Source organism: Aythya marila, assembly GCF_965140915.1.
Source record: "Aythya marila genome assembly, chromosome: 6".
In the NCBI taxonomy this organism is placed as follows: domain Eukaryota; kingdom Metazoa; phylum Chordata; class Aves; order Anseriformes; family Anatidae; genus Aythya; species Aythya marila.
Genome location: NC_139047.1, coordinates 21,315,968 through 21,333,561, shown reverse-complemented (window position 1 = coordinate 21,333,561; position 17,594 = coordinate 21,315,968). Strand labels below are relative to the sequence as shown.

At 40.2% G+C, this 17,594-nt stretch overlaps 1 protein-coding gene across 4 annotated transcripts in view; it reads right to left on the bottom strand.

Moving 5' to 3' along the window:
• Positions 1 to 10,974, bottom strand: part of FIGN (fidgetin, microtubule severing factor) — a 96,978-nt gene extending 86,004 nt beyond the window's left edge. For 3 of the 4 annotated variants that reach the window (XR_014317721.1, XM_082762943.1, XM_082762944.1), the window contains exons 1-2: positions 10,422 to 10,974; positions 9,452 to 9,621 (exon numbers count right to left, since the gene is read on the bottom strand). Coding sequence is in view for 1 of the 4 variants with exons in the window: in XM_082762944.1 (XP_082619070.1) it covers positions 9,452 to 9,476 (25 nt within the window). In the remaining 3 variants the exon portion in view is untranslated. The remainder of the gene's footprint in view (positions 1 to 9,451; positions 9,622 to 10,421) is intronic. The other variant, XM_082762945.1, reaches the window with a different exon arrangement.
• Positions 10,975 to 17,594: the final 6,620 nt, after the last annotated feature.

Genomic DNA, 17,594 nt, shown 5'->3' with positions numbered 1-17,594 from the left:
AAAAATCAAAAGCCCTATTTACTCTATTACACACCCTTGATACCTCAAAAGAGAGAGATCGTGCCATTTAGTAAGTACAAATACTGCTAACGCCTGTCATTTTCTGGGGAAAATTCCCTATAACCCACCTCACCTCATCTAAGATTTGTTGCGAGCCTGCATATTCAAAGTCCATTCAGATTGCAGGGACTCAGTGCCTCTGATAGCAGAGCACCAGAAGTGGCAGCCTGAACTGCACTTGCTGAGATGCAACACTCTTCGTGATGTTATCTCAGACACTCAGAGCCTTCAAGCTCAAGCTGCAGCTGTTCTGGCAGCTCCCAAGCAGGAAGGAATGGTAACTTTAGCTAAAAAGTACTAGCTGGTAATGGATGGCAAGGACTTCCACTATCTCTAAACAGCTGACACCTTAGAGAAAAATAAATAGTTGTGTGCTATTTGCCTACTCCAGAAATAACAAAACACCTCTCCCTAATCAGTGGTGAAAATCGCTACTCCAGTCACTACTACTGGTGTCAGTGTGTCCATTATTCTGTACCATGTGGATAATGTGCTCAGTGATGGAAGAAATATCACATTGCAACTCCTTGAACATTTTTAGCTAACGAAAAATTCTAAAATGTCATTTATTAAGGTGCTGGGTATTCAGCCTCTACAAGCACAAATCAGATATCATTTACCTACATCTAATTTAAAAAAAAAAAAAAAAAAAAGCTTCTCCAACTTCTTAACTATCTATGTCTCAACAAAGACAGTCACTGCATGTTAAGGTGTGCCTTTGATATGTCTGTCGTGTTGACAAATGCTAGGGGCCAAATAACAAGAAGTACTTCTTGCTGCTCGTTACATGGCATTTACTGAGTTTCAGCTCCAGCTCTCTACTAACACTAATATTAATCTGGAAAAGAGATAACATTTCTCAGTACGAATACTATGGCATCAGCAAAATTAATGTTAACACTAAAGTTTGTAAACTGAAAGCAGAAAAACAAACCAGTGTTGTAGAATAAAGAATTCCTGCATGGGACAAGAGTGTGAAATTAAATGAAATGAAAGTCAAAGAACAAAATGAAAATCAATTACTATAAAAGGTTAATTGCAGCATGAGTGGTTTCCAAAATATATTTATTTCAGCTTTTATCAAAGGCAGAAAGTAAGAAGTAAAGAATTATTAGAAATTCTATAAAGACATGAAAAATTACTTTAAAATCTTTAAAATAGAGTACCTGCCTGATATTTATGGTACGTTCAATACAGCACTAGCATACGTATGTATTAATATAAAGCTGCAGATCTAACAATAGGAACCACAAAAAAAAGATTTTGCAAATTAAGTGTACATTCAGCTAAATAGCTAGCAAATTTACACGCTCCTTCCATATTAAAAATAATTGAGTTTTGCTAGCTTAAACCCAGCAGCTTTCTGACTGCATGGTGATATGCAGTTCACCTATTGTCACAGGTGAGTTTAACCCTATCTTCTTTCATAAAAACAAAACAAAACAAAACAAAACAAAAAAAACCACCATTATTTTCATTTTGAATTCCTCTATTTAATCATATATATTACTTGCAAAGTAAGTTTAAAGCTCTTCATTAAACTTATGTATTTTAAATAAAACAATTTCATAGAGATTGAAGGAAGAGATTCATAAAAAATATATGGTCCAAACAGACTTTGCATGCAACAGCACTGAACTATACTTTTAGAGCTGCAAAAGGAAACAGAATTGTATTCATTTACCAAGAATGTATTTCTACGGTACTGTATATAGTGATGTGGTCCACAAATGCCAACAACAAGGGGCTGAAAATAGGATCAATTCTTTTCCTTCTCAGAAACAATCTTGTAAGCATCTGAGTTCCCAAAGACATAAAAGAATAGTTACTTTTCTGAGATCTTTTGATATCGCTCTTCATGGTGGAGCTATCCATGAGTGATGGGAGAAATCTCTTTTGAAAGTAAATGGTGCACCTTCAAGTGTGTTCAGATACATCTTTGCTGTTCCTTTCTGTGTTTCTCAAGTTTTACTTGAAAAGGATGCTTGATTTTTTAAATTTTGGTTTAGGTATCACAATGGGATACCTTATATCAGTCAGTGCTGGCAAACTTTATTCTTCCAGCACAGAATCTAGCTGTTTCTTTCTGTGTCAACACAGGAGGCTAAAGTAATCAGATAGGTCTAAAGAAGACAGGGGACGTTAACCTGTGCTTTCTCAGAATCTATGATGAGTATGTTCCTACTTTCAACGTGACCACGCTGAGCTGTAAGGTATATAAATAGCTACTTTTCATCTAAAAGCACAGCTATCACAGAAGCCTGCATAGCAGGGCTATCAGTTCATAATATTTAAAATGTCAATATTGATACTATTGTCAGGAATTCATCATTTCTGCATATAACTTTATCCTTCCCATCCACCCTCTGCTGTCACTCAGTAACATAAAGTAATTGTAGGCTCTTCCCCTCACCATGTCTCCAGAAGAAACACACACACTGTAACATCTGTTGTGCTGTATAGGAATATCTCTGCAGCAGCATAGTTCTCATAGTTTTATTAAGTGATAATTCAAGCTCACTATATAAATGCTTTTTATTAATGACTTGCTTGCATGATAGAACAGAGGAGACAGAAGGAGGAAAAACCTCTCAGAGGAAAATAGGGATGTTATTTGCAACATATTAAAAGGCAAATCAAATAGCAGTTGCTCTAAATAAATTGGGGGGAGGGGGATGGGGGACTTGAATGAGAACATGAAGACACATTACTGCCACAAACCTCTGTAATCCACCAGTTCCAGCCCCTTCTCACATCTCCTCTCAATATTCATTTTCAATTTCCATTCAGATTAGCAGGAGTTACACAAGCATGCATTCATGTGCCCCTTAAGTATTTTATGAAACTGAAGATGAGAAACAAAAAGTTTAATTATGACCCATACCAGAGAATCATTCATTCAGACCATGCTTAATTAGATGTGAGACAGCTATCTTAGATCATGAAGTTGGACCACAGTATGCTCTTATTCCAAATAAAATACAGATTACTGAAACCAATTTACCATTACCAAACTATAACCAGCATGACACATGCACACACACAAAAAAAAAGCCACACAAATAATCATAAATAATACAGAAAACAAACCCTTTGCTTTAACAGAGTGCATGTCACATTAAAAGTATAATAGGAAAGCGTTAAAAATGGATAACAAAAGTCCAAGCAATACACAATTTCCAAATGTGGAGAAAAAATGGACTTGCATCACCAAAGTTTGCTAACGGATCAAAGTAATGTCCGCACTTTTCTCCACATGACTTTCAAGATACCTGAAATTTAACTAAATATACTAGCAATAGCTGTTCTATACTTTAAAAGAACAGAAAAACTATTTCCTCAATAACAGCTAAATAATATGACTAGTAATTGCTATTTCAGTGTTTCATGGCACATATGACTACACACTTAATAGCATATTATAAAAAATAAAAAAAGCACCAAGTGACATAACAATCATCTGTAGATGCATTATTTTTAATTATAAGTGAGACAGATTAAACTTTTTTTTTTTCAAATGCAGAAAAACAGTTTAAAGAACAAAAAGTTTTATTCCATTATTTAAATATAATAACATGAAGCTATTCTTTCCATTGTACAGATACAATAGCCATTGTACCAAGGAGTGTTGCTTACATGATTAAACAGGTAGTTCGGTATTATGATATGTTTGACAGGTAGCGTTACCAACACGGTAGGAGCAGACATACAATATTGTTATTACCATACTGTGTGTGTCGATACCTCATAGCAATATAACTCAGCAAACGAGAAGCATGAGCTCCACATTTTCATCACAGCAGATGACTCTGCGTGCTCTAATCAGCGGTGCTCTCTGCAGATTACACCTCCTCGGATCCTTCCCCTTCTCCCACTGACCTGTCAAAGCCCCATCTCCCTCCCGGTTTCTCAAGACTCGGGTAACCAAGACTGACCAACTATTTCTCTTTCGATTTTACCCTTGCTTGTCACACAGCTAGACCAACATCAACAGGTATTTAGAAGCAATAGCAGTGAAGTCCACTCGTATTTACAAGGTTGCTGCAAATACAAATTATCTTCAGAGAAACATAATATATATACACATACCCTCTTTAACATGCTGATCAGGGGGGTGGCAGGTACAATTATTAAAGGACTGAAAGCCTTAGATTTCCTTTGACCTCCATTACAGCCTAGGACTCTCTGCTCCTTGAAGGATAAGATTGTATTTGTCGAACCTATGGTAACATATTGCAAGTGGATTTTCTCTGTTCTTCTCTATTAGCTATCATCCTTTAAAGGAAAGCAGTTTCAGTAAAGGAGATGTATATGCTGTTTTCTGAGATTCAGAGATCTTTTATTTTCTTTATTTATTATTTTTTTAAATAAAAATAGAATGATTCTAAGGATTTTTTCATGCTTGCATTTCTCACACACTCTATAAAAATATCATTGACATAGGGTGAAAAGGTCACATGCCTTGTAGAAATGGAGCCAAATGCTCCGGTAAGGTTTTTCACCTGGAAAATATCCTTATATCTAATTCTATTTATTGGAATTTTTTATTATTATTTTAGCAACAAAAAAACTCCAGGCCCTTTCCCAGCCTAGAGTTCCCTGAAGTGGTCTTTCCCATAAGGAAGATAAGTTTTCACTTAGAGGATAGCATCTCTAGCAGCAAGAGTTTAATACTCTGCAACAATATCAGGGATACACAATCCTGAATTTACAGCTGTTCAAATTACTTTTATAGCTATACTGTTCATTTTGGATCAGATGCTTATCTAAAATTCCATATATTTTGGTAGCCATAATATCTGATTTTAAACAGCTTCCAATAAACCAAAGAACAGTACTAAAAAAAACAAACCTAAAAAAAACACACACACACACAAAGCCACCGTGGGACAGATTCTGGGAACTGTAAATCTCTGCAGCTCTTTAAAGCTAACCCATTTTATACCAGCTAAGGATTGAGCCCAATATGCACAATTCCACTTCAAAGTTGAACTTTTTTTTTTCCACAAGCACAGTGTTTTGCCTCTCATATGTTCTGCTAATAGCAAATAAGAATTTCTTTATTTTATTTATCCCAAATTATTTCTATACTTATTTTATGCCTTTTGTTATCAATGACTTAAGAGGGGGGAAAAGTGCTGATTGATCAATTAATCAAGCTTTATTGACATGCTATATTTTTCAATATTTCAGAAATGTCTGCAGAACAATTTCCTCCAATCATAAGATCAATGAATCAATGTAAAACCCCAGTAATTAAATTTATCAACTCGATATCAATACATCTGGCACTTTATGAAAGTATTATGTGAAGTTTGTTCTCTTAAGGGATATATTGATTCGGGGCAAAGAGCCAAATATTTCTATTATTAGATCTGGGAATGCTAGATCAAAACTCAGTCTATTATAAACAACATACAAATGTTTCATATACAGAGATCTCATGCAGATTCTGTACCATTAAACCCACTCCTAACAAGCAGATAAGCCTATTAATTGATGATTAAGACTACAGGAAGATCAGTCATTACGTTCAATGCTTCTTGTATGCATTCATTGAACAAACATATTGACGGGAAGCGTACAAAATCATTTTCCTCTAGAATTTATATTTTAAAAAAGGAGGAGACCATCTAAACAAAAGCAGATTATAAACCTTATTCGTGCAGTACAAAATAGCCTCGATTAATCAATTAAAATTTGAACCTAAAGCTTTGCAGTCTGAAACAGATTATCACATCTCTCTCCATCATATACAGCACTATTATTAATTAAAAGATGAACAGTAAAGCCTAAAGATGACATATCTGATAAAGAGCAATGTTAAAAAAAAAAAGAAACAAAACCAGCATCCAAACATTTTTACACTTCAAAGGACTAGTATACAAACTATTCTGAAATACACGTTTTATTACTGTCCCTTACTGTGATGTGTAAGCAAGAAGGGCACAAAAGTTCATGAAGAGCTATTTCATCAGTCATAAGAAAATGAGTAGTAGGCTCTTTATAATGAGGAAAAAATTCCACTTAAACAAAAAAAAAAAAAAAAAGTTTTAAGGATAAAAGAACAGTTAATGACATCAGACTGTCATTTGTTCTTGTGAACTGTATGATGAAGAGATCAATAACAATACAATCTTCATATTTTCTAAAATGCTGCTGGAATAAGAGAGCAGATACACGTGTTTTCACAGATGTTCCAATAAATAAAAAACAATTTGACTGTGAACAGCAAGTATCTTATTATGAAGGGGGAAATAACAACAAAAACCCCAATCCTGCCAGATTCATGTAGGAGTCACATCCTGTTACAAACATCAAACAACAATGAGCCTTTATTACCACGCTATGATTCCTTCATTTCAAACATGATTAATTAGCAAGTATTACACTCACCAAAACTCCCACCACGCTGCTGTTTGTTGCCTATTTGCAAATGGGTCTCTATCAAGTATCCATAAGTATTAGTCTCATTTGTGACACTGAAGAAAAGAAGTCAAAGCATCCTGCTTTAAGGACGACTTCCCTCATACCTTAGCGGAAAAAAAAAAAAAAAGGGAAAACACACACACACAAACCAAACCCCTCTCTTTCATTCAGTTGGAGGGAATCCCTGATAATCCAAACACAAACTTCATGCAAAATGAAAAACTTTTCTAAAAAGTCACTAAACAATTATAATGACTGAAAATAAACACAGACGAGGGAAAAGATCAGGTTAGACTTTGTTTTGGTCTTTTCTGTCCTGAAACCTCGCTTTATATACAATTTGAAAAACTCTGCTTCTCTTGAGAAAGAAAGTATGGTTCACATGTCAAAAATGGAAACAAAAAGAGGATGATGAGGAGAAGACACACTTAGCAGGACTCATAACATGTTTTAAGCTGTGCAAACAGATGTCTCCAAACGTACCCTCATTTGCAATAAACATTACTTTGGCAGTAAACAAAAGTTTGCTTCATGAGGAGGAGAGGTGAAATCGACATTAAAAATACAGGAGGAGAAACAAGACTGAGATGAGAGAAAAAAAAAAAAAAAGGTATCTGAGATTGCCTCCTCAGACTGAACACTATAAATACCATCACAAAAACAACTATGGAAAAAGGCTCAATTTGAAAGCAACAGATGTATTCCTGAGCAAGAAAATACCCCTGATGAAATAACGCACAAGCATACAGAAAGGATCTTTAAAACTACGAACACAGATGCATGCATGGCAAAGGTAAAGTTTCAACATGAAAATAAAAATTAGGTGGAAGATCCGATACCTCCTTGGTTTACCAGCTCTGTATCACAGATACTTGATGATTTTGTCACGCCCTGAGCGGAGTCATTTTTAAGTGCAAATCGGTCCTACTCTCTCCAGCTTTTTCAATTTTATAAATTTGGGATCAAAAACATCAAAGCAGCTTCCACTTCAGACCTAACTTTTAGAGGATCAATGTGACAAGTCATTGCTTGATAGATGTTTCTCTTGATAAACGACTTGTTCAAAAGAGACATTGTAGCTTTCATTTCCTGACCACAACACACTTTTAATTTGCAACAGCAGAGCTGCTGGAGTGTGACTAGTTCCCACTTTCCAGCCCTTCAGGATTGTGGCACTGTCAGGCCACATACATGGGCAAAACAAAAACTCAGGCAGAGGTGCATCCCCAGCAAGAATTGCAGCGAAACTTTTCCTCAGAAAAGAGCCCCGTTACGTCTGATTTCTCTAAAGAGTGGGCTTTGAACCCCCCTCCCCACCACCTCCAACCCCTAACATTTTAGGGAATGCGGAGGGAAGCGAGGAGAAACCATATCTGGCAATATATACTTAAGTGCCATAGTATATATACCGCTGCCTGATACTACCATGTTTATTACACGTATATATATTACCGCTACTGTAATTATTATTATTATCTGGGAATCACATTTAACAGTCCAAACCGTCCACACCATCCAATTTCAGCTCTCAGCATACTGTCCGATTCCCGATTTAAAATTTATAAATGTAATATCCTCCTCATCACAAGCAGCAGTCCAATCTGCTCTGAATATATATTACAGCTTTAACATCACAGAGGGAAATCTCCCATCTGGCAATCACATTCGCTCCAACAGCTCTAGGAAGAAAAAAAAAAAAAATGTTCCGCTCTCGCTCGCTCGCTCTCCTCCTTAAAACATTTCTCAGGGCAAATTATGTGCATCTAAAATAAACAGTCGCCTTATTGATCGCTTCAAAGTCAACAAGTTCTAAATGCAAAATGCAATCAGATCATTCCCATCGTATAGCACCCAGGATATGTTTAGCAATATAGTCACCTACAACACCAAAATAGTGTACATTGTGCAACTGCTCTCTCAATCTCTTTCTTGCATTCAGATATGTTATTACGAGAGATCATCAGCCACACAAGCCAGACCTCCCCTTATCCCAAACCACACACACACACACACACACACACTCTCTCTCTCTCTCCTAGGGTCTCTCTCCATCCTTATTTGTTGCTACCACACGCTATTAAAAGTGGACGTACCCCCTTTTTGGTTGCACAAAACAGACTAATAGTCGCTTCTGTTGTTAGTTCTTTAGTCTTAATTGCATACCTAGAGGTGCATCTCCTGCACCACTAGGAGACCTATTGAAATTCCCCATGCTCCATTTTATCTGACTTTTTTGGAGGAGGGGGCGGCGTGGGGGGCTGGAGAGTGACCGTTAAAATGAAGCCAGTTTCAGCACCTGATTATTTCATTCTGCTACACGTTCAGAACAGAGCAGTGGGAACCAGACACTTGTAAACTGAGCATGAAATACCACTTATTAAACAGTATTAAACAGTCAGCCACAACACTGGGTTTGTTTGTTTACATGCAAAACATTCCCCCCACCCCACATCAGTTAAAACCTCTAGCAGATGATTACGCTGAAAGTAAAAGAGGGAAAAGCAGCCAGAGTTCGAGTAAATAATCAAAAATAATAACAACAATAATTAGTTTGCAAAAGGAAAAAATGCATTTCAGGCATGTATGCATGACTATGTAGACATATAGGTGCATATATTCATAGCTACGCAATTGCCCCTTCTCCAGTCACCGAGTTTTACTAATTTACATACCATTGGAGTTCAGTGGTGTATACAGTGCACTGTGAGTAACATGCAACTTTAGGTTTTACAACTGAGATCAATACAATAGACAAAACTAATGCTATAATCAAAGCAGAAATGATAAACAAATGATAGCAAGAGAAAAAAATGCTTATATATACACGAGTGAAAATATACTACTAAACATTAGGTATTTATTACAAAATATTTGCATGCAGAGTCCTCAGTGCGTTATCATGCCATTTAAATTTGTCTTTGCTATTTAGATGCAAAGGAAGTAGATCCCAAAACGGACATACCATAAACACTGGTGCTACTGATCATTTCTTGCTGGCAGCACAAAAAGCTGAATTGGATTTTTCACAAGCAGGAATTCCAAAGGTTGCTTTTCATTAAAGCCACTTTTCCTCTCAGCTATCAAATGTCACTGCCTTGAAACGTGGGCCCTTTCGTCAGGTATTCATTTAACCTACATGCATATAATTAAGTGGGAAAGCAACATCAACAAAAAGGGGATCTCAGATCACAAGAGAAGAAAGAAAGGGGGAAAAAAAGCACATGACCAGGAATGCAAGTCCATGTCAATTTCACTCACTCCCATTGAAACTAACAAGAGCTCCAGGGAGGATAGTAATAGGATCAGTGGATTGTATATACCATTAAATTATACATCTTTCTCTCCCTTCCGAGCCAACAATACGCCCACCACGCTGTACCCCCTCCAAGATGATGTGCTTACATTTTACTGCAACAGCTCCTCTGACATATCCGTGCCCCCCCAGCCGAGACACAGCAATTTAAACCCAACTTTTGTTTTGCGAGCTTCTTATTTGCACTTATTTGCTCCGAAGTTACTTGTCTCAAAGTCCAGCCCCGCGTTCCCGGCAGTTTATTATTTTTAATGCAACTTGAAAATAAATCCAATTAGGAGGAGGAGGTGGGGAGGGAGCTTGCGATCGCCAACTCTTAATCTGCCTACTATTGTTGGCAATGATCAAGGAGGAAAAACCATGCACTGCGATTGTATAGCTAGACTTTCCAGACTACGATTAGGAAAGCAGAGCGGAGTATTTAACATCAAAAAACGACCGCGAATTAGACAAAATACTTCGGGCACGAGCGGGCGCTTAAAAAATACACGGCTGTCTCAGAGAGCTTTGAGATTAAATAAAATTTAAACCGGTGGTAGGAACACCGAAGGAAAAAAAAAAAAAAAAAAAAAAAAAGAGGGAGAGAGAGAGAGAGAGAGGGAAAGAGAGATCCTCTTACCTGGAGATTTGGTACGAGCACCCGATAGGTTAGAGTAGCATCGATCCGATGTGTTTGCTGATGAATGGGGGCTCGGGTTAAGTGAAGGTGCCTATGATTTGAAATCATTCCAAGTTTTTGAAGGGAAGACTGACTGCAGCCTCTGCCATGTTGGAATTTCAAACCCAAAACAGCTGCTTTGCAAGGAGCCAGCATGCCAGCAGCTGGACGCCTGCGCAGAGCGCCGCCGAGCCAAATTCAAATCACTTTCACGCGAAGAGCCAAAGATCAGTTTTCAAAGGGGGAGCGGCGCGGGGGGCGGGGGCGCTCCGCGGTCCTGCGCGCCGGGGCCGCCGCTTCCCGCGGGGGGCTGCGGGACGGCCGCGCCGCCGCCTCGCTCCCGCTCCCCGCGGCGGCGGGACGGGCGCTGCCGGCTGCCGGCTCGCGGCGGGGCTCCCTCCGGGCGCGGCGGCGCTCGGCGGCCCGGAGGAGGGCCGGGGCCTAGCGGCGGCCCGCGGCCGCGGGGCAGGCGGGCAGGGAGCCGGCGGCGGAGGTCGCCCGCCCGCCCCGCTCCGCCGCGGCCGCCTCGGGCCGGGGCCGGAGCCGGGGGGGAGCCCGGCCCGGCCTGCGCGGCTCCCCCCCTGCCCCGCCGCCCGGCCTCTGCGCCGCGGAGCCGGGTGTCGCCGGCCGCCACCGCCTCCCTCCCGAGGAAAATGGCCGGGGCGAGGTGCCCCGGCGCCGGCGGGCTGGTCCCGGCCGGGGCGGCGGCCAGCGCCGCGCGGGCTCGCGCTGCCCCCGCGCCTTTCCCCGGGAGATCCGGCGGCTGCCCGCGGGGGCTCGGCGGCGAGCGGCCGCGGCGAGACGTTCCCGGTAGCCGGCAATGGCTGAGGGGCCCCGGCAGCCACACCTCCCTCTGCCCGCGCGGCCCCGGCCCCAGCTCCGGCTCCGGCTCGGCGGGGGAAGCCGCCCCGGCCCGCAGCTGCCGGGGACTCCCCTCGCCTGAGAGGAATTCCCCGGGGGGCTCTTGGACGGGGCTCCCCAGCCTCGTCGTGCCGGCAGGGAAGGCGTGAAGTGGCCAGGCAGCACGAATTGGGCCCTCCCTCTCACACACCGGCTGTGCTCTCTGGCAAACGGGTCTTCTACGGCTCACCCCGCCGAGGCCCGCCGCTGGGCCCACTACATGGGGGCACCCTGCCCGGCCAGGGCACCCCACGCTCCTACACACGGCCGCGACTGCATCGGTCGGAAAGGGGCCGAGAGCTGCATGAGAGGCTCACCACATTCCTGGCTTTGCACCACAAGCAGCTTTCAGGGCTTCATCTAACGAGGGGCCGTGCCATGCTGTCTGGGTGCAGCAGGTGGGCTCTGGGATGCAGTTCTCCCAGACCCTCACTGCCTCTCCTCTTGGTCCTGCTGAGGCATTAAGGATGCCTGGGAAGGGTGTCTATCCATCCTGGATGTGGAAGAGCTGTATTACGTTTTCTTAGGAAGACGTGCTAGGAGTATGTGTTGTGGAGGAGGCAAAGGAGACCAGTTGCAGGGGATTAGCACCTGGAGGAATTGCAATGGGCTGGTCAACAGGCTGGTTTTCTTGAAAGTAATACAGTAGGCCTAAAGAAAGCTCAGTAGTTGCCAATAGAAGCTGCTGTGAGCAGTCTCAGCCGCTCCTTATTCTACCAGGTAACATAAGCGGAAAACTGCGCAGGAAGCCCTGATTGGTGTGGTCCATGAAGCTATTCAGTCAAGTCAAAATGATTTTCAATAGCTGAAGACTCTTCTGGGAGACCAGGGCTCTCCAGGTGACAAATCTGTGCCTAGGGATTGGAAAGGAAAGGAAAGGAAAGGAAAGGACATAGCAACATGGTTAGAAAAACTTCTGATTATTGAGGATACTGAAGATGTTTCTGGCTCACATGGGGTATCACTGGGGTCGCTACATGATGAAAGTGTTGCTAGTGCAATGACAAGGTGTCCTTAAGCAAGGAGATGCTTCTAGAGTGGTACAGTTTATACTGTTGAAACTGCTTTTGTTTCCCATTATGTCCTCCCCCCCCCCCCCCCCCCCGAAAAAAAAAAAAATACATGTGAAAACACAATTCAACCGAGTATTAGCATATATAGAGATACGTTCAGAACGTGCAGCTTTGACCAACATAACGATAGTAACAGAAGTCTATAGAAATCACTTTGAGGCATCCTCCCAGAGCAGCCAGCAGACAAGAACCCACACACCGTGGCCCTGCCTGCAGTGTGCTCTTCAGACGGCTTTCCCTTGCCCTTCACAGTGGGCAAGCAGTGGGCCCTGGGTCTGGAGCAACCTGTTACCAGTACAGCTGGCCACTTGTCCTCCCTTCTGCAACAGCTTGTGGCTATTAAGTGGCAGCTTTGGCATCAACACAAGGAAGTAACAGTTCCAAATGCAGGTAACACATCAGTAGCTTCTGGTGTTCACTCATTTGACCAAAGTACACATATACTTTGTAGTCTCTGATGCTGAAATGTGCAGAGCAGCATATTGCCTCTGCCAGTGTTGCCAGCACTGAAAATAAGAAGTCATGATCCCAAGGTCATGAGATTAGGCTAAAAATCAGACCATTAAACATAAAAAATGATTCTTTTTGTCTTTGCTCTTTTATACATTAGGGTTTCTTTTCCCATTTTTCCCCCCAAACCATGACTGCATACTTTTTTCCTCAATTTAAAGATGAGTTTTTTACACAATTACAGAGCTCCACAACTTGTAGTTGTATGAAAACAACAGCAACTCTCATAAGGCATAGAGTGTCAAAATTATTAGATGAGCACCAGTGCTTTTGAAATTTTCTCACCAGTGAAGAATACACTTATCAATCTTGGTATTGCATTAAACCTCAGTATTTTCATTTTATATACCTGTATTTTTCTTCCCTTAAGGCTTCTCATGCCACATTAAAATAGCCGGAGTTGAAACAATAGCCATGCAGTATATGTTTGTATGGGTTGACATTCATCTCTATGCAGAAGGTCAGCATAAGGCTGACGTACCACATTAAGTCCTTATTTTGAGCTCTGAATTAGGCTGAAGTGAAGGCCTTGTTCAGCTCATCAGTACGTGGATGAATTCCACTCTTTGTTTAAAATGCCACCAAACAGTCCTTATCCTTTTGAAAGGGAAATTCTCACAGACTTTCAAACTGGGAATGTTACTTTGAGCCTATTTCAAGACCCAGGTGAAACGTTCACGATGAAATTCAAAACCACATGAAACTTGCCTGGCTTCAGGTTTTGTTACAAACTCCAAACTCAGACCAGGCTCCTTGAAAGGTTCACAGACCTTTTCAGCAAATCTAGATTAATAACATTTAAACAATTTGAATTGTGAAAGCAAAACAAAATAACCAAAAATCCCAGAAAAAAAAAAAAAAAAAAAAAAAAAAAAAAAAAAGAACAGCATCTAACAATGCTACCACATCAGTTCTCCCAGCAATGCTGACACGATACATGCATTGTAGCTACTACATAGTGTATCTTGTAAAGGTTTTTAAGAGCTATAATGTAAATAACAGTGTTCTGTGAAATAGTCTTTACATTAAGTACATGGATTTTGTTTGTATATGAGAGTAAGCTTTCCAAGTTCAACAGGGTCTGTGCTCCCCTCATACACTGGCAGTGCAGACTGTCAGGGCTGGGTCTCCCACCTGCTTTGCTCCATCTGTGTGGGGAAATCCCTTCATTCTGCCACTGCTGGACATCTCATGGGACAAGTGTAGCTATAATTGTCTGCCAGGATGAGCTGCAATAAATGACCCACAAGTGTTCTTTTATTGGAGGTGTAGTCATTTGTGAACATATAAACAAACTATCATCATCTTTTGTTAGGAGTACAAAATTTTCAAGAGGTCAGGCAACCCAAATCAGATATTTCAACTCCCTGAGCAGCTGAAGTGGCTCCAGATCCCATGTCCTGACACATTTCCAGAATGCGCATGGTAGTACAGACCTTCACAGGCCTCTCTCATCAGATGGGAAATGCTACCTCATCTCTCTGGTTTGGTCAGTCACAGAAACCTTTATCTTTAGCTAGAGGTTCAGTCTGTTCCCCAGAAGAATCACACTGCTGCCTTTTTGAGTGTCAGCTTGAGCATGATGGCTGCTTCAGCTTGCTGGAGCTGAGAATCCCAAGAAGCAATGACACCTGCATGGACCTTAAAATATGTGCAAAAGTGGATTAGAAGGAGCTGTCTCTTTCTTGCATATAGGCAAATAACATCTTGTTGAACTGATGTCCTAAAAAAGCCCTATAGCAAACAATGGGACGATGGTCAAACACAGAGAGGGAATGCATTATAAATTTCCACAAAATGTTACACATTGCTTCCAGGTTATTCCCAGGCAGCTGCAAGGGATGAATTCCTCCCCATTATACTGCTGTCCTGCGCTGTTTGACTGGAGCTTCAAACATGACCAAGTCCTAGGTTACAGACTAAGCCAGGAACACATAATTTCTTCTTTGACTCTTTCAGCACACAGCATGCCAGCTAAGGTACTAACAGGTACTAATATCACAAAAAAAAAAAAACAACTGTAGGCCATACTAAATATTACTTCTGCCTGTGTCTGAAATTAAAAGATTTGTGTAGATCACCTTTGTCTGCCAATGTCCATAGTGACTTCTTGCATTTTTGCTGTGCTGATCTAAGAAAACAAAAACAAAAACAAACAAACAAACAAACAAACAAAACACTGTAAAAGATGTAACTATTGGGGGTTAGTTTCTGGGGTTTTGCAGTATAGCATTTCCAATATTTTTGTTCTCTTGTTTATTCATTTCCAAGTCCATGGAATGGGGACTGAGTCCCCTTGATTTCACTGAGATTTTGAGCCAGAACCTTTATTGGTCATTTTTGGTTGTTTTGTTATTTGATGCTTTTGGCATCACAAAGCTATTGGTCTCTAAAGTCACTTCAATTTTCCATTTTAGTCCTAGAGGACAAATTGTTCACAATATCCAACAAAAATATTCATTTAGCAAGTGCCCTGTGTAACACAACAATATATAGATGTTTGTCATATAAACATCTGACAAGACCTATACCTTCTGGCATTTCTTGAATTTTGAGTGCTTAATATTTTTACTTTGGTAGCAAGTGCATTTTTTAAACAATTTCTCTTTCTCTCTCTCTCTCTCTCTCTCTTTTTTTTTTTTTTTTTTTTTTTTTTTTTTTTTTTTTTAAGCAAACTTTAATACAGAAAGTCCCTTCTGGAGAACTAGAGGAAGGAGTTGAACATTTTTAGAGTTTTTGTTGACCACCTTCCTTTATTTTTCATTGTGTTATTTATTAACTGGATAAGAACCATACTAATCCCTGCCATTTGCCTTAACAGATATATTCATGTGTTGTTTTAATCATTTGAAATAGCATATTCCCAGTTAAATTAGAGGAAGGTGAGCTGACCACTCAAGACCAGCAGGCTGCAGAAACATTGGACCATGACAACGGGCTACCAAGGCTCAGGAATGACAGTTGCACACCTATTATTTCTCTTTTTCTTGTCTCTAAATCCTTACAAATATTATCTTTGTCTTGGTCTCTCATTCCATATCTCAATCACAATCCTTCCCGTTTGCTCCCGTATCTAGTACCAGTCTCACTCACAAGTCCTTCTCCTAAACCACATTTTATGACCTTTGACTTGTGCATTTTTCCAGTGCACAAACACATTTTCCTTTTTTTTTTCCTCTTCCTTGATGGTCTCCCTCTTCTGCATTCCAGTCAAGCCGATTCTTATTCCATGTTGTCCGGTGATTTGCAGGAAGAAGGCCAGGAACATCTGATAGACACCTTTATTCTCTTTGTATTTAGCACCACTGGCAACTGAAAAGAGAAATCTGAGAGCAAATCCTGCTCAGATCTGCAAGCCCCAGGAAAGAATACATCCACTGCAGACAGAATCTTTGAAGAAGCTAGTAAATGAAATATGCAAACAATTTTGCAGAGGATCAGGTTTCTCCAGACTGAGTAAGACCTTCATAGGATGATGTAGGAGGAATATTCCCTTCCCAAGCTTTGAGTCCCACTATAAGCAAGTAGTCAACAAAATATTTCAAAAATTTCTTAACAGAAGCAATACAGATTTTCCCTCAGTGCACTCTGAGAAACAGCTGACCATATGTGCTGCAAGTTTTGAAAAAATAGCCCAAGGCAGATATTTGGCATGAAAATTGCTGCCCAGTGGTCTATGCTTGACAAAGCTATAAGCAACTGGAAAAATGTTCTTATAATGAAGCCTCGACTCAAAGCATCCCTCTGTTAGAGCCTACAATTAATGATTACCAATAACAAAAATGTATTTTGCTTAATGCTTAATACGTAATGACTCAACTTACTCAGTCCCTAGAAAGAAAAAAAACCAACACTTTGTTTTGGAAAGTGAAAAGGTGAAAATTAAATAATCACATACTTGCAGAATTACAGCTAATGTCATTTTTTTTCCGAAGCACTCTATATGTTCTTCTCAGAAATATCTTGTATACCATCTCCAATGCACATTATAAGGTCTCCCATTTACTTGACAAGTGTAATTAACTTTGGAATCAAAGAAAAGAAAAATATTTAGCAGAACACTAAAATTACTCAAAATCACACATGCACAAAAAAAAAAAAAAAAAGTTTGCCTTATAAAATACATGCTACAGATTCTGCATGTCTGATAAAATACCCACAGGACTTTATTTACTGATGTTTTAGGAGTAGATTTTTACTTTTTTTTTTTTTTTTTTTTTTTTGTCTGTTTTTGGATGAGTAAAGGTTCCTTTAGTCTTAGACAAACGCCTTGCTCTAAGTAACACTCGTACACCATGGTATTGATATTTGCAGAATAGAATTCCTTTTACAGTAAAATTAAGACAATGTGTATGACTTATTGCTTTAAACATTGTCTTTAGTGTTGATGTGGGTGCATTTAAATCATGAAACAACATTACCAATCTATCTTGACAGTCATCTCTAAACGTTTTCATTATCTAAAGCTTATCAAGCTAGTGAAACATCTGTATCCATTCTATCCAGGGATTTATCTTTAGGAATGTCATGTTTATGAGCATTAATCAAATATCCAAAATAAAGAACCTTTCCAGCATGCAAAAGTAGCAATGTATCAGACAAGTACACTTTGCTTACTTTACTTTTTTTTTTTTTTTAAGAAGAAAAATTA